A 19,671-nucleotide genomic window follows, 5' to 3' on the forward strand; every position below is an offset into this window, starting at 1 on the left:
TTGCTTAACATAACCTTAATAGTTGGAATTTGATACCTTGTCAAACTGAGGGAACAGATATCTGAAGTCCTTCTCCTCTTGCTGCTCCTCAGTCAGTCCTCCGCCATGCAATTGACTGCGGCTACGATACAGACAAGCATCCTGCTCTTCTTGGTCTCTCTTCTTTTTCTCCATCTCGTCCCATTCGTTAACGAGAGCCTAAAGGGCATCATAGCAAAGACAGCACGATAACGACGACATGCAAGACAATGATTTGACCCAAAAAAAAAGTAGTTCTGACCTGACAGATGTGCCTAAAGATGTTTCGTGTGTCATCACTGAAATGTCCTGTACTAAGTGTGTGGCACTGCACAAAGAGAAGAGCAGTGAGAAGCAATGTGGAGCTTGGCAGGTCCTCGTGATTAAGATCTTGTTGTGACAGTAGTTTCCTAAGACTCTGCAAAATTCCCAGACATTCTTTGGAGCAGAGGAAGTCAGCATGGGCTAGGTAAGATTGCAAACTGGGGGATAGAGAGGGAAAGGAAAGGAGGCAGGACACCAGTTTGGAAAGTGTAGGAACGTCATATTGAGAGGGAGTTATTTGGGAAGCCACCAGTTTCATGCCATATCGGAGTTGCAGGATTCCAGTCTGCATTGGCCCGACTACATCGGGGTAAAGTGGATAGTCGTCTTGGATCCTCTGGAAGAAGCACTGCTGAGAGTTCTGCCACACAATCTCCTCCTTCAGCAAACTTTGGATCGCTGACCGGGATAATGTCGAGGAACTCTGCAGAGCCCTCTGGAGGCGTGAGAGAAGTTCTTGCACTGCAGATGCTTGACCGATGCTGCAGAGGTAGTGCTGGAGGTCTTGGAATAACCTTCCGTAGTTGGGCTCCTGGGGGCGAAATGCTTGCTTCCTGGAAAGCTCGGCTACTTGCGCCTTGACCTGCTGCATACGGATCCACAGATACCTACAAATCAAAATAGGGGACATATTGCCGAGTTCAGAATGCGTTTTTTTAAGGAGCCATGTGACAACATGGCACAGGTAGAGGAGATGGCATCTTAGTTGGAACAGCTTAATCTGATTTTATTTAATTCTATTCATTTATGTGCATGTTTATTAATGGTTCGGACCGGATTCGAGGATGCTGGAGGCCATCAGTGGTACTGGACTCCCCCAGCTCTGCTCCAGTCATCAGCTCAGAGGACAGGCTCCGTACTTTCCATTCCGTCTCCAGAGTGGCAAACTAAAAAGACAAACACTTCTATTGCAGGTGTGTCTGAAATGTTGTCCGAAAATCACAATTCGATGGGAAAATTTTTGCTTGTACCTCCTGCTGGGCATAAGTGAGTTTGTAGGCCCTTTTGACAGCTGGGTCAAAGATGGTCTGGGGTACCCATAAATTGATATGGACCAACCCCATATTGACCCAGAACAGACCAGCGCAGGCCACAGAGTTCCCGCCTTCAATTTTGTTTTCAACATATTGCTTTACGCAGGCAATGCAGGCGTCCAGTACTCCATCAGGGAGCAATTTAGGTTGAATGAAATTGCGGAGAATTCTCTGGATCTCCTCAGCATCAATCAGTGGGTTGGATGTCTCAACCAGGTTCTCGCAGGTACCCAGATAAACCTCGTGCATGTTGGGAGGCAACAGATGTGCCATGCTCTGTAACTGTCGACGTAGGATGACACCCTGGAGCCTCAAATCTGTGTATCTTAAGACATATGATGCGATCAGAGAAGTGTACTTTGGCAGTATTATAATATTGCCCACCTTAAATCTGCCATTGCTGCAAAGGACATATTATCCCACAAGATGGCAGTCAAGTCCCGGAGCTGCTGAGTCTGTTCCTTCCACTCTCCTAGGGTCACATGTGAGATGAAGAGAGCAGTCCCTGATGATTCCCATTGACTTCCAGTCACACTGCACTTGAGCACGCCCAGTGCGCAATGTGACCACACGGCTTTATTTAACAAAGCTGGTCCCTATAAAAAATAAAAACCAATATCATACAATGTGTTGTCTTGAGACACTATTAGTGTCAAAATATATGTTAAGAGCCAATACCATATTTTTTGCTTCATAATGTGGCTCTGAATGTGGATTTTTGCTCGGATTGAGTGGATCCCATCTCAGCCAACGGTCAGGATCGGATGTTGCGGTGTTTTTCCACAGAGCAGCCAAAGCTTCAGATAGTAGCGCACACCACACAAACGGTAGTTCCTCTGCTGGCTGCTGGGTATATTAATCATCACTCGAAATTAATTCATCAAAGTGTGTTTTTGTGTATTACCGTATTTTCCGCACTATATGGCACACCTAAAAACCACCAATTTTCTCAAAAGCCAACAGTGCGCCTTATAATCCAGTACGCCTTATATATGGACCAATATTGAGCTACTACGGCAGGCGTGTCCAAATATATGGACTTCTTTATGGACAAAGTTTTTAAATGGGCCATTCATTGGAGGTGCGCCTTATAATCCTGTGCGCCTTACATATGGACAAAGTTTTAAAATGGGCCATTCATTAAAGGCGCGTCTTATAATCCGGTGCGCCTTATAGTGCGGAAAATACGGTAAAAAAGTAAACCAAAAAAAAAAGAAATACACTTGCCTTTTCACTCCTGAGCAGAAACCACAGTGGCTGAAGTTGAGTGACACTCATTGGTGTGGACTGGAGGCAATAACGGAGATGTTTGGAGACTTCTAGGCGCAAGCTGTCCAGTGCTTCCTGGTCACTGTAAATTAATTCGACCCCAAAAAAAAAAAAAAAAAAAAAAAAAATCACTCTCATAGTTTTATTTTGTTATGTTATTGAGTTAAGTTTTACCCATGTGACGATAGCTGCAAGAAATCTGTACTGAGCCTCAGCTGATTGAGTACAGCCACTTCCTCCGTCAAGGGCCACAATTGAGTCCTGAGGCGAAGGTGTTGTAATTCTTGTTGAGAAAGAGAGATTTCTCCTGCGGGTCCATCCTCTTCAGACATGCTGCGGGTCTCCAAGACCCCACAGGAAGTCATCTGCTGCTGCTGGTGCGCCACACTTGACACCAATCTCTCCAATATTGCTTATGGGTAAATACATCAAAATTTGGTTATTATTTTATTTACTCAAATACTGTACGAGACTGGATGAAATCTCACCAGATTTTTGTGTATCCAGCTCATTGTTTGCCAGCAGAACGAGTCCCCAGGCTTCAAGCAAGCTTTCTTTAATGTCCACACGGAGTCCTGCCACCTGAAGACAGACTAGGTCTTGCTTCCAATTTCTGAAGGTCTGATCAAAAGTGAGCTCTTTCACTTCCAGGGCTTTACTCCAAACTCTGAGCTGTGATGCACACTTCGCAACGGTCTCCATCTAGAGAACATAATGATTGTGGATTTTCAAATTACATTTTCATCTGTATCAAATCTACCCAAATAAATACGGGGAGTTAGAAATGAATTTATGACTTGAGGGATTCAAACCTTGAACGGCAGAGATTTTCCGAGTGTTCTCTGGATGCCTTTTAGAGCTGTAGCCACAGACACTGGAGTGGACAGAAGAGTCTCAATGGTTCCTGCAACTGCCTTTAGCCCTTGGTAGCATCTGGGGAAAAAAAATTAAGAATAATTAGGAATGAGCGAGTATCAGTATCGGGTTACTGTGCACTGAGGCTTGATTTAAATAATAATAAAAAATAACAGTAGTAATAATAATTTCTAGAAAAACAAGAGGGACATTGCAGCAGTCGCTGCTTGGGTATAAATAATAATAAAAAATATATATATATTTTGAAAAGCTTACTCTGATGTGACGTCAGCATCTCCCAGCAGGAGCAGTGGTAGAGAGAAAATGAGGTGCTTTTGAACCCACTGCCAGTGCAGGGACATCACTGCGATCCCTTGAGTATCTGCTGGCAATATGTTGCAAACGTTCCAGAAACGGTCGAGCCACTGGAGGAGCTGTAGGATCTAAACACAAAATGACGTAAAAATTGCATGAGAAATAAATATATCCATAAATCAAATCTAGATTTTTTTCTGTGCTTTTATTTTTTGTATTAATAGTAGCAGTACTAATTTAACCTCAAGCATGACGGGATCTGAGATGTAAGTCTGTCCACTGTGCATAGCTTGCAGCGTGAAGGAATCCCACAGACGAAAAAAGCTGTGCAGGTGTATGAGCACTGGATGAGGCAGGTGACCAATGTCCACCGTCCCTGTATTGGCAGAATAACCAAAGTATATTTTTAGATTCCTACAAAACATACAAGGCAGTCAGGAGGATTTTAGGTATAAAGAATGTATCGACTTAAAATCCCTGTGCGGACCTTTGGAGAAGGCTGTGGCTATTTTCAGGGCGCAGTTTTGATCTGACACTTTGGCAGCACACTCGCAAATGACTGCCCTCTCTTCTCTGTCCATCAGCAGGGTGAGCCTGTAAATAAAAAATATATATATATTTTTGGGGGGGTTAAAAATAGGTTTAACTTTTAGAAACTGTATGTGCATTTCATTAAAAAAAAAATCACCTCAGATATTTTGAGTAAAATATTTCAAATTGATATGACCAGCATATAATTCAGACATGAAATGTTTGACTTTTCAAATTTAAGATAATTACTTTTAATAATTAATTTTAAGTGACAATTTTTACCTTCTACATGCATTATCTGCCCCATTTTGTGAACTACATGACAAATTTAATATGCATAAAATAATAACAATGCTTTACTGACCTATTAGCAACAGCATTCAGCTCCTCCAGAAATTCCAAATATCTTTTCTCATCCTCAAAGTTACACTTGTTGGCTAAAATGTCCAAGTACTGCTTGTTCCAGCGCATGTCCACCAGAATTCTGTCCTCATCTGGGGAGACATAACAATAGCGGACAAGTAATTATCCTGAAATTATTTTTAAAAATAATCAAAGAAAAGAACATTTCAAATTATTTCAATGTCCGACACACAATTTAATAAAAGGTTTACCAATAATTTGCGGCTGCAGCAGCTCAGCAAGAGATTTGCCCTGGGCAGTGAGTTGGCAACTGAAAACAGCCTTTAGAGCTCGCTTTCCTGCTTCCACTTGAATCAAAGCCAGATCTACAAAAAAAAAGAGAAAATCATGTTTTAGATTTGATTTGAGTCATTTGTTGCAAGATGATAGCTAATTCGAAAATATTCAGTTATTGACTAGCACAAGAATGTGTTGGAGCTACAATTTTTATACTGTGTTTTTTGCAATCATTGTGTTGTGGTTAGTTGCTCACGTAGAATAACAAACCAGGGGCGTGCGTGTAGCTCTTTCCAATATGCGACAGCCAGCAACTCCGCATGACCCAGTCTCCATGAGAGGCGCGCTCTGTGACAAGTCGAACTGCTGTTGGTATCATCTGCAGCACATGTCCTTGCTCCAGATTGTCCCTTCTCTCGAAAAAGACCGGCCCTTCATTCAAGCCACTGCTCTGAAGTACTCTCTGGAGATCAATCAAACTTAGCGGGCGATTCCTTTAAAGACAAGACAGCCGAACTTTAATGGAGCATCAAACACTCGCACAATGTTTGAACATGACCTTGCACCCCCTCATGAGTAGATAAAGATGTTGGGATTCATGATCCTTACCGTTTACCCTGTAAACTGAGCGTGTTGAGGCAAAATGACAACACCTGCCCATCTCGGAGGACGGTTGAGAAACAGGAGTCCTCTGTGGAGAGCAACGCAGAAGGGAAGCTGTCAGGCCAGACGCCGGCACAAAGTAACCCAGTGTCCCAGTTTTTGGTGTCCAAAATAGCCAGCTGCTGCTCAATCAGTTGCTGGGCGAGCTGGAAAAAAAAAAAAATGTAACGTGACATTACGTCATGCGTGAAAGCTCCGACGTGCACTTGACATGTGCTTCCAATATTCATTAATATTTAATTGTTCAATTCGTGATACCTTTTGTCTGACAGTGGTACTTTGACAAAGGGAGTAGACCTCTTGACAGGCATGCCGCAGTGCACTGGGTAAATCCACACCTCTCTGTAGCTGGCAGAACAACAAGGTGGCAGCATGGAGCATTGACGCCACCGACGAAGCAGGGGATTCTTTAAAAACGAAAGCCGTACTTCATTTTGTGGACCATCAAAGTATCATAAACTTGTGCTAACTAATGCTTACCCCAGATGGCAGTTTTGATGCTTTTGTGTATTTTAATTAGAAAATCACACACACAATCGCCGGTCGCTCCGGCGGTGTGAAGCAGTGTTTTCAAATCCAGTGAGTCCCAGGAAATTCCGTCATCATCCCCAGGGATGTAAATTTCTACGCCTCGGTTTCTCATGGCCCTGGAGAGTTCTCCGTGTATAGGGTCCATTGTCAGGAATAATCTGTTTCGTTGAAACAATAGCATTTTAAATAACATTATTCATAAGATCGACTCCAAAACTTGAATACTACCTGAAGTTCGGGTGAGGTGTAATTAATGGGATCTTTCCATCTATGACCCCACGCTCATTAATGCTGAGAGCTCCACCAGGTTCCAAGAGGGCATTGAGGCGATCTAGGACAGAGGCACTGAACACGCGTTCAAAATTATTAATGGCAGGACAAGAGATGTCATTTCTTCAGTCCAAGCAATTATAACTCCAGGAGGGGAGTAAAACTATGACTTACCTGCAGAAGTTAGCATTGTCCATGAGCAACCAGTCACCTGCTTGCAAGGCTTGGATTAGCATTCCATCTAACCACTCAAATCCTCCATTGGTCCAGCCATTCTCCAACTGTGACATGTGCTCCTTCATTAACATGAAGTCCAGTTTCAGCTTTGACATGTCTGGAGGGTTAAAGCAAAAGTGTCATGCATGAGCAGTACACAATAGCACATTGTGGATTCTTGACAGCATCGTTACCTGTGAACACTTTGAGCTTTGTGTTCAATTTTTGCAAGAGCCGGATGATGACCTCGAGTTTGTTTAGAGCCTCAGAGGTCAATGTCCTTATAGAGCTTTCCAGTTTCTCTTCCCTCATCCAGTGGTTAAAGAGGCCCCATGTCTGCAGCAGAAACTCCGTGTCTTGAAGGCAGACATCCAGCGACATCAAGCCTCGCCTTGCTACCAAGGCAACCAAGTAGGACACACTTTCAAGGACTTGTTGCCATGGACGGATGATATCCACCTAAAAAAACCAAAACAGTCATCATTGATAATAAAAAAAAAAAAATGGTGAGTTACATCTTGAATCCACAAACCTGTTCAAAGCCTCCCAGCAATTCTGTCGTGTCCATAGCACTGTTCATGGGCATGACCCTGAGGTAGTTTCCGGTCAAGAGTGCAAGTAGTCTCACCAGGCTGGTCTTTCCACTGCCCGTTGGCCCAACCAGTATGCTCATCCAGTTCATCTCAACACATTTCATTAAGGACTCAAGTGGCTGCAAGGCTTGATGTGTGATGGAGAGTGGCGGATCTAAGCTCACAGGGGCCCCGCCACTTCGCTGGAGGACAGAGAAGCCCACCTAACAAGGACAAATGAAATTAATGTTTGCACGTTGTTAAGAGTTATCATTTGGATCTACCTGCAAGCTGAGTGGGGTAATATGGAATTGTCGAGAACCCGTGTAAGGTTCGAAGTCTTCCCCAAACACTTTCCTGAACACTGTCAGAACCTGTGCAGTGCAAGAAGACACCCAACAATTTAACACGAGTGAGAATTAGGAATAAAAAAATAAATCGATCAAAATAGTGTGAGAAAATAACCTGTGTCTTGTCTGCCTCTGTTCTCATCTTGTCCGCGTATACCAAAGCCACATGTTGGCCAGGGTTGAAAAATCCTGTCGACTGGTCGGCCAGCATTAGCTGACACCAGCGAAATATGTCCCGTAGGTTGAACTCCCAGGGGCTTCCTTTTTGACCCCAGTGTCGTTCAACAGTCACCTCCTGGAAAAGCTATTGAGGCACAAAGTATAATAGCGTAAAGTAATGTAAATATAAATGTATGGTATGTTATTGTATAATAAAAATAACCTACGCTGTCACTGAATTCCACCATTTTAGAAATGATTTCTTTATCAATGGCCGGAAAGATTGAATTTCCAATGAACTCCATGTCTTTGCTTGTAAGCTGGTCAACATACACCTAGAAAGAAAAAAAAAGGTTATTTTAAGTTATTTATTATTACATGTTAGATAGAAAATTGCAAACAAAAAGCATGTAACTTTTTTTTTTACCTGTGTGAATCTGTTAAGGAAGGATTTGGGAAGCCCTTTACGGCCACCACCTTGTGTGTATGGATTTTGACAACCAAAGATTTTCGTCCTCTCCTGTTGAACTTGGAAGGTCATGCCTAGCTCAGGAATGTAGATTTCTGATCTGTGATCAAAGCAGGCATTCAGTCCTTCCAACACTGTCTGCGATGCTAGATTCAGCTGTTAGCAAAAAGGCAAAAGACAATTTTATTGACATGTGCACAAAAATATAATAATCACAGAATTATTTCAAGTGCTTACCTCATCGAGGAGAACCCAATTCCCTGCCTTCAAAGCAGCCAGAAGTGGCCCATCGCGCCATGCAAACTCTCCCCCCTTTCCTCCCTCTACAGGTAGATCAGTCCCAAACAAATCTGTGATATCCTGACAAACAAATGTACATTTTCAATACCGGAACATTTCACATTTCACAGTATAATACACAGGTACTTTATAATATACAGTTATATGAACAAATACTTAACTGTTTGCTCTGACAAGTTGATTCGAACCAGATGGTTCCCTGAGGCTTTTGCTAGTGCGGATACAAGACTAGTCTTCCCCACACCAGGTGATCCCTCCAACAAAACAGGCCTCGGAAGTTTTAAGGCCCGCAAAAGCCTCTGGACATTCATTGCAGTAGTGCCTGCTGCAATGGTGTAGTCGGATAGGTTATTGCTCTCAGCCAGAGGACCTGTAGAGAGAGAGAAAAAAAAAAAGTCAAGTGAAATAGAAACAAATATGTATTATTATGAAACAAACAAAAAAAGTATACAGCTGAGAATTAATTTCCATTTAAACCCTACCTAAGGTAATGTAGAAGGGATTGATGCCAAAGAAGTCTTTGCCCCACTGAGGTTCTCGCAGAAGGTTGTTGTCGTAGATTCGTAGTGTATCGAGTGTCTCCTGATCCATTTTTTTGATTTCGCTCAGGCGCTTGTGCAAGAAGCCCAAGCACATCTTGCGTGCCATGATAGCGTTGTTGGAACTGGACACTGTGGTTCCTTCAAAAGCAAATGAGAAAAAAAAAATTCCTATCAAGCAAAACCCTGAGTAGGAAGGAGTAAGATTTTAATTTGCTCACCTGAACCAATGCCATCAATATAAACAAGACATGCAGCATGGATGAGAGCTTGAACAGTGTCTTGTTTGAGGTTCCACTCTGCATCTCCTTCCTCGTCATCCCGTTTACACACAACGTTGAGGTAGTTAACCCATGAAAGAATGTCTCTGACACTGATGATACAATGTTGGCCGAAATCCTGGAGGCTCAACCACTTTATGAAATCCAGGATCACGTCTGCGATATCACCCCCTATTTTGGACAATTTAAAAAGCAAAGAAAAAACAGACTTACACACATGCAAAATTATTGGATCTTCTCGATTAAATGTGTGAAAGAGGCTCATGTGTCCGAGCTATCTTACCATTTAGTGATAGCCCAGTACATAGATTGTGTTGGATGATCTGATGAAGCTCAGTCCGGTCATTGCTTTGTGTACACCAGATCTCTGTGAAGCGGTTCCTGAGGGCAGGAGAAAGCTGCCCAAGTAGAAAGTGTAGGTCAAGACATTTAATAAAAAAGAAACTAATATAATAAAAGCATGCACACCAACAGTAGTGCAGTTTCTACCTCTTTTTTTCCAAAGTCTCCCCCAGGGTTCATCGTGGCAACCAAACGGAAACCTTCAGCAGCTCTGATCAGCTCCACATCGCTGTCGTCTCCACTGCCTTTCTCCGCCAGGACGAGTGACTTCTCGATCTCTAAAACACTGACAATAGAAATAAACATGGTTGGTACCGCCCTCAATGGATTTTGTACAGAGGTAAAACTTTATGCTCCCTATGTACCTGTTGAGTCTCTCAAGAACAGAATCATCTGCCAAGGAGATCTCATCCATTAGGAACACACCACCTTCTTTCATGGCCAAAACCAAAGGTCCATCGTGCCACTCAAAAAGCTTGCATTCATCACCATCGGCCTGTAACCATAAACAGATTGTCAGTTTTTAAGCCATTAATTTTATGTACCGTAATTTCTGGATTATAACCCCGCCCCCCAATATAAATCACACCAGCAAAAATTAGGGGAAACATTTTTCTTCATAAATGAATTGTGAATCAGCACCTGAAGGGAATGTCGGACAGGTCGCAAACCTCCCAGAAAGTCAGATGTTTCAATGTGTAGGTGGCAGTTGACACAGAGAAGCTTCTTCCTAACCATAGCAGCATACAACTGGCAGATTGTGGTCTTGCCACATCTGAGAAAGTTGTGTGAGTGTGTGGGAGCAAGTGGGGATAGAAAGGACACTTGTTTAAACAAAACAAAAAAAACATCAGCAGATTGCAACACCTTACCCGGTGTCGCCAACAAGCAGCACAGATTCGCCAAATCGGAGCGCTCGTCCAACTAGCACAGCTAGCCTCCTCATGCTGCGTGTCCATACAACATGGTGAAACTCCTCTGGTACTCCAGCAATGCTATCAACAAAAGCATCTGTCAAACAGATGGACAGGAATGAGAATATGATCTGAAGTGGCACCATCGATGCCTTCCACCCACATCGAGTTATTAACAGGTATTATATTTATGGCCATTATTATTATCATTGCATTTATTTGGTTTACTCACTAAACTGGTTGGAGACCTGTTTCTGAGAGAACAGGTTTTCTGGGTTCACAGTCCTCTTAAAATTCTTCTCCAGGATGGACAGGATGGTGGCCTCCTCCTCAGGCTTTCGAACGCGTCCCGCCAGCAACATATACCCTGGGGGAAAAAAAAAAGGGGTTTTAAATTAACATAGGCAACAGATTAAGAATAAATTTCGGACAAGTCTTACCATCATCAGCCAAATGTTGAAGCCAGTCTTGAGAGGCTTCATTCTGCTCTTCCAGCCTGTAGCGATCTGCCCATCGAAATAGATCCCTGAGGGTAATGAAGCCATGTTTGCCTGCAAAGACAGAAGAGCCTCTGCGCAATGACTGCAGCCAGAGAGCATGAACATGTGGGTCAGATATCCTCATAATAATTGCTCTTCCATCATTTCCACTTTTCAGCCCACTAAAGGTTCTTCGTGGAGCAGCCTGTCACGAAAGCTGCTCCTCTTATATTGGATAAGCTACTCAAATTTGAACCCAGCCTTAAAATAGACAAACCTGCAGATCTGTCATGACTTTGACTAGTTTGGTGCAGTATGATGGAGGCATGCTGCACCGCTGATGGAGGATAATTTCCAGCTCTGTGGTAGGTAGCTCATCAAAATGCAGCTCCACAAAGCGGTTCCTGAATGCTCTGGAGAGAACCTGTAGGTTAACGAGAGGCGCACATTAACAGGTTTCTACTTTTTTTTTTTTCTTCACACAATGGAGTTCAGCCAAATGAAATACCTTTCGACCCCCATAGAAACCAGGAGGATTCTGGGTAGCAAACAGCATGAATCTCGGGTGAGCTTTGATGACTTCCTGTGTCTCCACCACAAAAAGTTCCCTGTTATCATCCAGCAGCCTATTGAGGGCCTCGAGAACATCAGTGGGGGCCAGGTTCAATTCGTCGAGGATGATCCAGTAACCTTTCCTCATGGCATCAATGAGAACGCCTGCAAGAGATCCAAACATTATTTTGTGCATTTTCACTAAATGTTAAAAAATTAGAAACATTTGGGTCAAAACTCCTCTTACCCTCAGTGAACACCAGTTTGCCCTTGTCATTTGAAGAGTAGCATCCAATGTATTCCTGGATGTCTGTGTGCTCGTGGTTGTTGATTCGGACACAATGGTTCCCAGTCGCTGTAGCCAGCCAGCGGATTAGACTTGTCTTCCCCACAGATGTTTCCCCCTGGATCAGCACCGGGTGAGATCTGTGACGGGAGTGACATTGTCATTTTGGAATAAGGTTGTAACAAATAGATGAATACAGAATGGACAGAGTTCTGTACGTAGATAAATAGCACGTACCCTGAAGATACCACTCGAGCGAGGTCCCGTAGGTTGAGTTTGACTGAAGGTGTGAGAATGTAGTTGGGATCTAAAGTTGGTTCTAAGTCGCCCTGAGACACCCAGAAGCCTTCAACTGCCACACATGGTTTGCCCGAGGGAGCCAAAATTGGCTGAAAGAAATAGAAAGAGAATTAATGTGGATAAAAATGCACAAAAAAAATCTGTAAATTCATAAAAAATTCAAGACAGTCCTTTTTAACAAATCAGTGATTGCATGCCATGACAGTGAAGATACATAACCTTCTGAAAATTCTTACTTGTTTGAGACACTTGGTGTTTCCTTTCAGAATGTGCTGACAAACCAGTTTCTGGACCACGGGATGGGACGTCCTGTCTAACTGGGTTAGAAAGCTGAGGCAGAAACCCTGGAAACATAAAGTGGATGATTTTTACCACATACATACAAAAAAAAAAAAAAAAAAAAAACACAAAATGAAGTTAGTGTTTTATTTATACGTATAAATTCATATTCTTACCTCATAAAGTGAGCGTTGCACAGTACCGCATGTGTTTGCTGCAACAAACTTTAGCGCCCTACAAAGTGTCCGCAGGCTGTAGTGGGGTCTTTGACCCGTCCCATCCACAAGGTGTTTGGTGGCTTCCTCTCGTACTGCCACGTAAAAACTGCACATACAAAAATTATTAAAGTCATGTATTTTTTTTTCATTTCTCTAAATGTCATTTGTAATCTTGCTTCAACCTTATGATTCCATCAATTAAACTCCTGCGAGGATTCAGATTTTTGAGGTAGACTGAAACCAAGATTCGAAGGTCTCCCTCATTATCCAGCTCCTCGACATACAGTTCTGTAAACCTGCACAAAGGACACATTACCATACATAAATAGTAATTTCATATTATTGTTGTTTTTTGTTCATTATATGTCTGCACCACCTTACCTGTTCCTCAGGCCAAGAGGCAGGTTTCTTTTCCCCACATCAGTAGCCGGGTTCATACAGGCGAATAGTCTGAAGTCTGGGTGTCGAACGAGGGGAGCTAGAGCAAAACCGGTCAAACAAATAAAATATTATTCACTTTATTGTGAAATTGAGACAGCCATTAAAAAATGTTCAGGAACCAGCATTTGAAGAAAGGCTTGCAAAGAATTGCTTAAAAAATATATATATTTCCCAAACAAACATTCCAGCCTTGTAGAGTACACAGGTGAAAAAGAACAAATTACCTAAATCTCCACGGTCCAGCAGAACTAGGGATCCAGCACTGCTCTCAAGCAGTCCGCTCAGACACTCTAGGGTCTCTGCTGCTGCTAGATTGATCTCATCTAGTAGAATCCAGTCGCCCTTCTTCACAGCCTTGGCTAATGTTCCCTATAAAAAAAAATATAAAAAAAGAAATAAAAAAAAAAAGTTTTAAACTGCTCCAACCCAAGAATGCATTTACATGACAATTTTAAATTGAGATATTTATATTTTAAATTGAGAATTTATTTGAAGAATGGTTAAATTGTCATGGTTTGAAGGTCTTTACCTCCACAAAAGCAAAAATCATGGCTGTCTCACAGGCTCGAATCTGCTGCTGCGTTTGACTGAGTTTTGTTGCCATGAATTCCCACTTCTCCTTCAGTAAGGCAGCTATACATAACAGAGAAGAAAAAAAGAAGTCAATTAGACAGGACAACAAGTATTATTATTATAAATAACTTTTTACCACTTGGGTTTCCTTGCAACTTTTTAGTGCGGAATGATTTGCAGACATGATCCATGAGTTTGAGTAGGTCATGCCAGCGTTTTTCCCTGAAGCATGTCTGCACGTGACCTAGAAAAGCTAGGTTTTGCTTCCTGGAGTAAGTCTGAGAAAACAAGTCTTCAAAGGCCTCCCGCAAAGGGAGTAAGATCTGCCTGTGGTCTACTGGCTTGTACCTAAATTAAGACACATAATGAAGAATTCAGTTGCATGACCACTTGTCACTCATGAAAGATTAATGGGGGGAGCTTGAAGGAAAAAAAAAAAAAAAACATTTTGGGCATACCGTATTTTCCACACTATAAGGCGCACCTAAAAACCACCAATTTTCTCAAAAGCCGACAGTGCGCCTTATAACCCGGTGCGGTTTATATATGGACCAATATGGATTCGTGGATGAGGACTAACTTATTATACTAAGCTTTACATGTTTATTTTGTGTGCTGTGTGATATTAACGTTGGAGCAACGTTGAGTTATTGATATATTGTTATTGTTTTCACTATTTCGAGTGTTACTATATTGTGATTGCATTAACGTTTGCGCAACGTTGAATTATTTATTCTATGCGCCTTCTAATCCGGTGCGCCTTATATATGGACAAAGTTTTAAAATGGGCCATTCATTGAAGGTGCGCCTTATAGTGCGTAAAATACGGTAATTGTCAAAACGCTGAATTACATTTGCTACTAAAATGGCAACTTTTGTGGTAACTGTGTAATTACCCGCCAAGGAGGTCGGCAGTATCGCTCTGCTGGTTCATGTTTACAACCATCAACTTATGTCCTGGAAGAAAAGTCAAATTCAGGCGCTTTAATAAAACAGATTAAACACTTGGCTATTCTGCCGGTCTCGTGTCCCATTTGAGAATCCAGTTGATCACCTGTAATTTTGGCCAGATGTTGTACGGTGGTGGTTTTTCCAGTCCCAGTTTCTCCCACCAACAGTACAGGCTCTTGTTTAGCAATACAAACGGTCAGTCGCTCCAGTAGAACAGCAGCTGGCCGAGTTGCAGCAAAGGTTTGGTGATCACTGCATAAATAAATAAATAAATAAATAAATAAATAAATGAGGGATAAATCAAATTTATGTTTTTCCATGGTGTTAATTGTCCATGAAAAATAATGAAGTCATCAAAGACAAAATGTAAATGTTTTGCTGGAGAATATTGCAAAATTTCAAACTTTAAAGTATATGCGTAGAAAGAAGTGGTCAAATAAGTTGGTTGGTGTGTTAAATGTCCCACTTACATACTCAGCTGCGCTGTTTTAGTCTGCTTTCGTATTAGGGTCACTCTACCAACCGAGGCCTCATTCTCAGTCAATGAGATGGCAGGTTGATACATCTGGCAGAAGTGCTGCGCCTAGGACCAAGATAAAAATGTGTTTCCGTCAATGACAACATTGGATGTAATATTAAACAGAAATACCTTTTCTTTGGAAATATTGAGCTTGCTTCCAATTATTTCCGCCATGCATAGTTGGTTTTCAGGGTGAGACATCATGGCGGTGAAGCAATCGAGAGCCTGGTTGAAGAAGAAAAAAAAAAATCAAAGATATTACTTTCATATACGGAAGCTAAATCATAAATTGAAGCTAAATTTGAACCAAATTAAACTTTTAGTCTGTTTTTCTATTTACCGTATTTTCCGGACTATAAGGCGCATTGGATTATAAGGCGCACCTTCAATGAATGGCCCATTTTAAAACTTTGTACTTATATAAGGCGCACCATTAATGCATCATGTCAGATTTTTAATCCAAATCAAATCATTCTCCATTTTATTTTTTTTATTTCAACTTCAGACACAACAAATTACTTTATAATCACAAAATAATGATCCATAGTCTTTTTGATTCATGATTCATAGTCTTCAGCGGGCCACTTATGATTGATTTCATGACAATGCTTCAGGCCAGTTTAAATTTAGGAATTTGGTCTATATATAAGGTGCACCGGACTATAAAGCGCACTGTTGGCTTTTGAGAAAATTTTTGGTTTTTAGGTGCGCCTTATAGTCTGGAAAATACGGTATGTTCCATTTAAAATATGTTTGGGAAAGTGACCTTAACAGTCTGTGAACAATGACTCAAAATTGTAACACAAATCCCTTGCCTCTTGAAACACATGATGGGCGGACGTTGAAGAAGTGTTGTTAAAATTAACACTGATCCTCTCACACCATTTCAGCAAATCTCTAGGGAATGATGAAAACACAATAAAATAAAATACAATTATAGCATGATACATCATTAATAATAAGCTGATCCACACCTTAAGGACAGCGCTCGACCTTCCAGCTGAGTGGAACTCTCCTCAGACTTGTATTCTTTGTTTTCATTGGGGCTTTGGGGGCATGACGGGTCCAAATGGATTTCCCCAGTAAGGTTGCAGTAGATATCCAACAGACGATCTGCCACAATTGTCAGCGTTGGGTACTTGCTAATAACCAACTAAAAACACAAAACAGATCAAATTTTCTTCTGATTTGTCAGATGCAATTCCATTTTTTGTCACTTTGGATAATCAGGGTTTTAATCCTCCATTTCGAAACTTACCATCTTCAATTCTTTCCGTGTCATGTGACCAATCTCCAGCTTGGTCCAGTACTTATCCAGTAAAGCTGCATTGGAGTTTGGTGGTTTGTGCCAGCTGCCACCACTGTAATTCAATCTGCAAAATAGAAAATCCATGACAACTTCTTGTAGTGTACACAATAATTGTTGACAATTTAATTGCTACTACTTGTGTCAATTCCAAAGAACATTTTCGCAGCAGAATGAGTTGGCACCAATGCAATACCTTCTTGTTGCAAAGAACTGAAATCCAGGCGCGATTTCAATGCTATCTTCCCGTCCTGGTATCGTTAATGTTTTGTTTTCCATTAATGGAAGAAGCACAGAAATCTAAGAAAAAAAAGAGTAAATGGGAAAGACAAGAGGAAAAAAAAGTAGCCTTGAATGTCATGAATTTTGGAATCTTAAAATGACAACAGAATTGGTCAAAAGACGTCAAAATTAGAAGAGAACAAAAAATATATATTTGAATTTTTTTTAACATTTCTAATATTCCAAATCCTAAATTTTAACCTCTGACATTTACAAGATAGTGTATTAGGCTTGTGATATTAAAAGTGGTTTCAGGATTTTGAACTTACCACATCTAGTGGGGCATGATCTATGTCTTCCAACAAAATCCAGAGTCCTTTCGAGACAGCCTGTGTCAGGGTTCCCGGTTGCCATATGAACTTTCCTGGTATGTCACTGCAACGGTACATCCCAAGCAGTAGCTGGAAAACACACAAAAATTAGAGACTTCAGTAGCCTATTGTTAAAGTAGACATATTGATCGCTGTTTTAGGACATTTTAAGCACTGATGTCCAATGTGGAAATCGTGATGGCTTAATTCCGTGACATCATCAAAGGTGGGGAGAGGTGTGTGGCCCGATTCCTAAGTTTTCAATGTTTGAGCAATTCTCCCCATTCAAATTTTCAATCATACTTATATTTCCAATGATCTTACCTTACTGTCAGTTTGATCCCCAAGTTGGACCTTTAGAATCTCTGTCGCGTTTGTGTGACCAGTAACAGCAGCCATAAACTCCACCAGAGCAGTTTTACCACATCCGATAGGTCCCTCAATGAGCACAGGCTTCCGTGAAGCCACAGCCAATGCTAATCTTTTCAGATTCAGGCAGGTTGAGTCCACCAGCACCATATCCCTTGTATGTACCTGCAAACAGCATTTTAACACACTACCAACAGAAAATATTACCTTATGTGACAAATAAAAGGTTCTTACCTGGCCAGACGGTTTTGGAGCTTTCCGAGGCAGCACAATGCCACAAATAGCCACGACGTTCTGAGATAAGTCCTCGGATATCAACTGGCCTAGGGGAGACTTGTTCTCCTTGTGCCATAAGGTTGATGGTTGATTGGCTAACACAAGGGCTTTTTCTACTGTTGTCTGCTGAGTTTCTTCAAAAGCGCTGAACAAAAAAAACAAACAGTTACAGTACATCTTTTAAAAGACATTTTGTTGGATAAATAAAAGGAAATTAAACGAGACAAAAACATACCTTATTTTCATCTGCAGAATCTCCTCACTTGTCAGAACCTTCCTCAAAAAGATGTTTTTCTGATTATCAGTCATATGAGTCACAAGCGCTAAACAATGAGCAGTGTACCTGTTCAAGAGAATAAGTGTCACTCGACTGGCACCACTTTTAGCTACAAATGGTAAAAAGAGGTCAACAGTCCTTACCCTCGAACTAGAACATCGCTCATGAGCAACTGGGAAACACATGGACTCCAGTCCCAGAGCTTTTCAAACTTGGTACGATCACTCTTGAGGTAACGAAGGGTTGCTGCCATGAGGTCGCGCAGTTTCATTCGCCTTGGACCATACTGAACAGTCGATGCCTCTTCACTGGTAAAGAAGAGTCTCTGAAAAACTGGAGGGGCATCACTGAAGTACCTTGCAGCAAACCTTTTAGTGATAAGCAGAAAACAGTTTCATTATGTTTATCCTCATTTATTCCTTTGTTTATCCAAATTGTACATTTTGTCAATATTGTGCAGCCCTAATTTAAATTCAATGTATTAAACAAAAATACATTTAAATTATTTGTATTGAAGTTAACGTGTGATGTTCATATTGTTGTAACTCAGCCAGCGTTTGTGGGTTTGATGGACCCGTTGCATTTCGTGGCTTTTAATGCCTCACAATCAAACACTTTTATGTTAAAATACTGAACAGATGTTTACCTTATCCCAATTGCAAGCAGTATAAACAATATATATGGTTAATATTTGCCCTTTACCTTTGTTAGGTCACATTTATAACATATCATGTATTCTGACATATGTTCTTCACAGAAAATGAGCCAAAGTCAGTGAGTCTCAGTTTGAAAAATTCATTCATCATTTTTCTTTAAATAAAAAATTAAACGGGTCCCACAGACCCGAACACCACACAAGGGTTAAGGAGGGCAGTTATCCCTCCAAAATCTAAACTTTGACTCAAAGATGATTAGTTGGGTGGGTGGAATTGTGTTGTGAAAAATAATGTGGACTTACGCCTGAGCATCGGGGCTAATGCAAAGAAGTTTGCTGAGGGCCACACACAGGCGCTCGTGGAGATCGTGGTTGATCCTGCCATTTGATTTAACCCTCTCTGCATTTCGCTCCAGCAAATCCAGAACAAGGGGTCGTAGATGTCTAGCTATTAACAATGTATAATCCTTCTCCAGCAGCAGCTGAGCCAGGCACTCCAGGATATTATGTCTGTCATGCTGACTCCATACCTGAAGTAAAAGCAAGTAATAAAAAAATTAAAAAATGACTCTGTAAAGCTATATTTGCTCAAGTGACCACACAACACACACACATAGACACAACATTAAGCACAATACACGCCAGCAATGTTATTATTTATGGCACGTTATGAACAAGGCAGTCAAAAACATAGCTTAACAAAAACTTCTACCACACAAACAAACCTGCTTGGAAAGAAATCGGCCAAGTTGACTGTGATTTTCGTCGATATGGCTACATATCGTAGCCAGTGTTGATGGGCTCAGTTCTAAATCACCCATTGTATCATTGATCGTTTCAAGAAAGAGTGTAGAGGGGGAAAAAAACCTCCGGCCACACTAATTAAAAATGTTTCCAAAAAATGGGCTCATCAAAACTCCGCGTACTTAAGTTACACATATAGCACACATGATAAAATGCTGTCCACACGTGAGAAAACTAGTACTTCCGGGTCGAGTGATACTA

The 19,671-nt window shown here is 41.4% G+C and overlaps 1 protein-coding gene across 7 annotated transcripts in view; it reads right to left on the bottom strand.

The window, feature by feature from the left end:
• The window catches only part of mdn1 (midasin AAA ATPase 1), a 31,030-nt gene extending 11,365 nt beyond the window's left edge, over nt 1-19,665 (bottom strand). For 2 of the 7 annotated variants that reach the window (XM_049756036.1, XM_049756033.1), the window contains exons 1-63: nt 19,392-19,665; nt 18,970-19,196; nt 18,155-18,379; nt 17,970-18,077; nt 17,414-17,879; nt 17,048-17,179; nt 16,693-16,796; nt 16,449-16,563; nt 16,165-16,343; nt 16,006-16,087; nt 15,320-15,415; nt 15,141-15,253; nt 14,774-14,922; nt 14,616-14,676; nt 13,856-14,067; nt 13,676-13,779; nt 13,371-13,515; nt 13,087-13,183; nt 12,888-13,001; nt 12,664-12,811; nt 12,445-12,552; nt 12,146-12,297; nt 11,870-12,048; nt 11,579-11,787; nt 11,348-11,494; nt 11,032-11,173; nt 10,824-10,958; nt 10,550-10,688; nt 10,320-10,452; nt 10,043-10,173; nt 9,825-9,963; nt 9,619-9,733; nt 9,276-9,506; nt 8,998-9,195; nt 8,677-8,885; nt 8,453-8,575; nt 8,174-8,371; nt 7,974-8,081; nt 7,703-7,891; nt 7,522-7,611; nt 7,198-7,461; nt 6,860-7,124; nt 6,624-6,783; nt 6,408-6,524; nt 6,129-6,337; nt 5,907-6,055; nt 5,595-5,794; nt 5,256-5,479; nt 4,961-5,074; nt 4,711-4,840; nt 4,303-4,409; nt 4,058-4,191; nt 3,777-3,943; nt 3,458-3,578; nt 3,134-3,347; nt 2,820-3,057; nt 2,604-2,727; nt 2,055-2,222; nt 1,761-1,972; nt 1,314-1,701; nt 1,117-1,229; nt 281-950; nt 37-198 (exon numbers count right to left, since the gene is read on the bottom strand). In XM_049756036.1, the coding sequence (XP_049611993.1) occupies nt 37-198; nt 281-950; nt 1,117-1,229; nt 1,314-1,701; nt 1,761-1,972; nt 2,055-2,222; nt 2,604-2,727; nt 2,820-3,057; nt 3,134-3,347; nt 3,458-3,578; nt 3,777-3,943; nt 4,058-4,191; nt 4,303-4,409; nt 4,711-4,840; nt 4,961-5,074; nt 5,256-5,479; nt 5,595-5,794; nt 5,907-6,055; nt 6,129-6,337; nt 6,408-6,524; nt 6,624-6,783; nt 6,860-7,124; nt 7,198-7,461; nt 7,522-7,611; nt 7,703-7,891; nt 7,974-8,081; nt 8,174-8,371; nt 8,453-8,575; nt 8,677-8,885; nt 8,998-9,195; nt 9,276-9,506; nt 9,619-9,733; nt 9,825-9,963; nt 10,043-10,173; nt 10,320-10,452; nt 10,550-10,688; nt 10,824-10,958; nt 11,032-11,173; nt 11,348-11,494; nt 11,579-11,787; nt 11,870-12,048; nt 12,146-12,297; nt 12,445-12,552; nt 12,664-12,811; nt 12,888-13,001; nt 13,087-13,183; nt 13,371-13,515; nt 13,676-13,779; nt 13,856-14,067; nt 14,616-14,676; nt 14,774-14,922; nt 15,141-15,253; nt 15,320-15,415; nt 16,006-16,087; nt 16,165-16,343; nt 16,449-16,563; nt 16,693-16,796; nt 17,048-17,179; nt 17,414-17,879; nt 17,970-18,077; nt 18,155-18,379; nt 18,970-19,196; nt 19,392-19,487 (10,698 nt within the window). In that variant the 5' untranslated portion in view covers nt 19,488-19,665. Of the gene's footprint in view, nt 1-36; nt 199-280; nt 951-1,116; nt 1,230-1,313; nt 1,702-1,760; nt 1,973-2,054; nt 2,223-2,599; nt 2,728-2,819; nt 3,058-3,133; nt 3,348-3,457; nt 3,579-3,776; nt 3,944-4,057; nt 4,192-4,302; nt 4,410-4,710; nt 4,841-4,960; nt 5,075-5,255; nt 5,480-5,594; nt 5,795-5,906; nt 6,056-6,128; nt 6,338-6,407; nt 6,525-6,623; nt 6,784-6,859; nt 7,125-7,197; nt 7,462-7,521; nt 7,612-7,702; nt 7,892-7,973; nt 8,082-8,173; nt 8,372-8,452; nt 8,576-8,676; nt 8,886-8,997; nt 9,196-9,275; nt 9,507-9,618; nt 9,734-9,824; nt 9,964-10,042; nt 10,174-10,319; nt 10,453-10,549; nt 10,689-10,823; nt 10,959-11,031; nt 11,174-11,347; nt 11,495-11,578; nt 11,788-11,869; nt 12,049-12,145; nt 12,298-12,444; nt 12,553-12,663; nt 12,812-12,887; nt 13,002-13,086; nt 13,184-13,370; nt 13,516-13,675; nt 13,780-13,855; nt 14,068-14,615; nt 14,677-14,773; nt 14,923-15,140; nt 15,254-15,319; nt 15,416-16,005; nt 16,088-16,164; nt 16,344-16,448; nt 16,564-16,692; nt 16,797-17,047; nt 17,180-17,413; nt 17,880-17,969; nt 18,078-18,154; nt 18,380-18,969; nt 19,197-19,391 lie in introns of all 7 variants that reach the window. The other 5 variants (XM_049756038.1, XM_049756037.1, XM_049756039.1 and 2 more) reach the window with 5 other exon arrangements.
• Nucleotides 19,666-19,671: the final 6 nt, after the last annotated feature.

Source organism: Syngnathus scovelli, chromosome 20 (genome assembly GCF_024217435.2).
Source record: "Syngnathus scovelli strain Florida chromosome 20, RoL_Ssco_1.2, whole genome shotgun sequence".
NCBI classification, from domain to species: Eukaryota; Metazoa; Chordata; class Actinopteri; order Syngnathiformes; family Syngnathidae; genus Syngnathus; species Syngnathus scovelli.